This window comes from Nuphar pumila, chromosome 6 (genome assembly GCF_984573655.1).
Source record: "Nuphar pumila chromosome 6, dmNupPumi1.hap1.1, whole genome shotgun sequence".
In the NCBI taxonomy this organism is placed as follows: domain Eukaryota; kingdom Viridiplantae; phylum Streptophyta; class Magnoliopsida; order Nymphaeales; family Nymphaeaceae; genus Nuphar; species Nuphar pumila.
In genome coordinates this window covers 124557336-124560686 of record NC_143254.1, presented here as the reverse complement: position 1 = coordinate 124560686, position 3351 = coordinate 124557336, and the positions used below count along the sequence as shown (strand labels likewise).

General features: G+C 38.6%; 1 protein-coding gene across 1 annotated transcript; it reads left to right on the top strand.

The window, feature by feature from the left end:
- Positions 1-2238: 2238 nt before the first annotated feature.
- On the top strand, positions 2239-2840 carry LOC149836047 (histone H3.2-like). Its single transcript, XM_090010768.1, has one exon. The coding sequence runs from the start codon at positions 2297-2299 to the stop codon at positions 2705-2707; it is 411 nt and encodes a 136-aa protein (XP_089866894.1). The 5' UTR covers positions 2239-2296; the 3' UTR covers positions 2708-2840.
- Positions 2841-3351: the final 511 nt, after the last annotated feature.

Genomic DNA, 3351 nt, shown 5'->3' with positions numbered 1-3351 from the left:
CACTCTTCTTTACCTTCGAGTCATCCTCCCTTTTTTTAAATGCTTTCGGGATGTGAGATAAGATTGTGGCCACAAACCTAACCTTTTCTACACATACTGCCTTAAATATGCGACACTTTGAAATTGTTAGTTGTAGTTTGCCCAACATTTTTTGTGTTCGTAGTTGATTGTTTAGGCACAAACTTTTAGGTTTATAGAGGGTGCCTTTTTTATAAAAAAAATGTCTGACAACCAAACTCTTGGCGGTGGATGTGGCTCCCTCTCCATCCATGTGTAGAGCAAACTCCATGCTTCATAGTATGCAAGATGACCCAATTCATAATTTTTTTCTTTGGCTTTTTTTGTTGTTCTCAAATAATAGAAGATGATGTGGTTATGGACTCCTTCGACACAGTCTTCTCGGTGACTATATTATATTACAAAAATTCAAATTTTTTTATGATAACAAGACTTGGAATATAGGTAAACAACCTGCCAATAGAGATATAAGACATAAGCTGTTAAAAAAGCACTTTTAAAACCTAAATCGTTAAGGAAACAACAAAGAAAATTAAACAATGTTCTCATCATACCATGTTTATCATACAAGATACACAACATATAAACAACAAAATTGGATGATATAGTAATACGAATTGTCGAAATAAATAAAAAATTTATTGTTTAAAATTATAAATGGTTCAACAATTAAAGATATGCTTACCAGAAAGAAGCACTATCGATGATTCCAGAATACTCAAGGATGGAGTGCCGCTAGAATAGTTGCCAGAAATGTCACTGGTAGGAAGTAGATTGAGACCACAAAGAACGCTAAAAAAAATACAAAAATAACCCTTGGGTACAAAGAAACAATTTTTATACTCAATAGTTAAGGAGTGCAAATTTCATGAGGTATATGTAAACTTCGTAAGGTATAAGCACACTTAGTTAGGTATTTGCGATGTCCAGGTTAACATGATGTTTATACCTATTTTTATGTGAACTTTTGAGGTATATGCAAACTTAATTAGATATTAGTAAAGTTTCAAGGTTTTTGAGGATGTTGACACTTATTTTTATGCAAACTTCTTACATGTATGCACACTGAGTCATATATTTGTGAGGTTACAAGGTTCAATTTAATATGATGTTCACACCTATTTTTATGTGAACTGTTAAGATATATGCGAGCTTAGTCAAATATGGGCAAAGTTTTGAGGTTTTTGAGGATGTTTGCACTCATTTTTATGTAAACTTCTTACATATATGCAAAGTTATTTGAAATGTTACAACGTTTGAGTTTAAATAAATGTTCGTACTTATTTTTATGCAAACTTCTGAAATATATGCACACCTTTTTTGATATTTGCAAAGTTTCGAGGTTTGAGTTTAATAGGATGTTTGCATATAATTGTATACATACTTATATATATGCACACTTAGTGAGGCATTTGTGAAGTTTTGAGATTCGAGTTTTAAATGATGTTTGCAAATATTTTACGCAAATTTCATGAAGTCTGCAAAAAAATGTGCAAACATTATTTTAAGAAAGAGTATGTGGCACCTGACAAATTAAGCAACATTTCACGTAAACTTCATGAGTTTTGCGCATGAGAAGGGTAAAAAAGATATTTCAAAGCTGTCTATTTACGATTTTGGACATGAAAAGAATATAAAAAATTGTAGGGCATTTTGAAAAACATGCCAAATCAGCTATAGAGCACGATAATTTTGTGTAAATTTTTTTTGCCAGATGACCAGTAATGTATTGTATTTAAGTTTAACTGCTGCTTTGGTTTGGACTAAAAACTAATTGCACTTAATCATTATCAAATTAACTCATTCTGATTGTGAGTATCCGAGTTTTGGCCCAACTCAGCTAGATTCAGTTCACATGACAGACTTATCTGGAAAATCTGGGATAAACCGAGATATTTCAGGCCGTTTTATTATGGAGGAATTTCAGTCCTTGTGAGTGAGTCCAAAATCCAGATACTGAACCCACAAAGACCAGGCTCAAAGCTGGTTTCTTAACAAGTGGGTGAGTCCAACCTCGAATGACGTTTCGTGTTTCTTACTCTGCAGTGGACACGTCATCGATCTGTGTGGTAGGGAAAAAAGAAGCCCGCTCTGAGCCGTCGATAGCGTCCAAAATCCAACGGTCCAGAGCCCTTCGTTCCAAAATCCCAAAATTTCCAAGCCCGCCATTCTCAGCCCCTTTAAATACCGCCCCTCTCTTGGTTCCATCAATTCATCACACAGAGTTCATCCTTTCTGTCTCTGTATCCCCCCTCTCTAACTCTCAAGAATCAATCAGATGGCTCGCACCAAGCAGACCGCCCGGAAGTCCACCGGAGGAAAGGCTCCGAGGAAGCAGCTGGCGACGAAGGCCGCCCGGAAGTCGGCCCCGGCGACCGGCGGTGTCAAGAAGCCTCACAGGTTCCGGCCAGGGACAGTCGCCCTGAGGGAGATCCGAAAGTACCAGAAGAGCACCGAGCTGCTCATCCGCAAGCTCCCGTTCCAGCGCCTAGTCCGTGAGATCGCGCAGGATTTCAAGACCGATCTCCGGTTCCAGAGCACTGCCGTTGCTGCTTTGCAGGAGGCGGCGGAGTCCTACTTGGTCGGTCTCTTTGAGGACACCAACCTCTGCGCCATTCATGCCAAGAGGGTCACCATCATGCCCAAGGACATTCAGCTGGCCAGGAGGATCAGGGGAGAACGCGCTTGATTTTGTTTCTTTTCCTTTTCATAGACTTCAAAATTGTTGTAGCGAGGTTTTCCTTGATGTAATGTTTTGTGTTTTGGGGTTATGGTTGCTGTAACTGATGTTGTCAATGAAATGGTTGGCCTTCTGTCTTTTAGTGCAAATCTTCGATTCTGAGCGGTGACCCAAAATCGCTTGTTCAAACAGGTTGGTGTTTCGATTCTTCGTTTTGGGATTTGGTTTTGATCGTGGTAACAAGGGAGTCGGTCATGGTGGTGGTGTTTAATTAAGGATAAATTTTGACGTTGAAGCACTTGGATCAGTGGCTCTCTTGGTAGAATTTGGATGGGACTGACCAGTTCTTTTATTACCTTTGATTTCTTCAGTGTACAGTCTGTAATCTTTTTGGCAAGTATAGTCCTGGTCCGAAAATCTTGTCACCGATAAAAGGAGTTAGACGCCCTAATCTGAAGATATAAAGACTATTGCCATTATAAGCCAAAGGGTTTCTACATTTTGTGAAGTACAAATGCATTTTGACCAAATTTCTGTTGCTTTAATCCGCGGTATTAGTTTGGGAAAGTCCAATTCAGGGCCTAATTTATCCTTAATTCTAAGTTTTTGAAGTTTCTTATATGTGCTTTAGGTTTTTCAGCAACCGTGCCGCT

Coding starts and splice junctions, on each gene's coding strand:
- LOC149836047 (XM_090010768.1), top strand. CDS start 2,297: ATGGCTCGCACCAAGCAGACCGCCCGGAAGTCCACCGGAGGAAAGGCT.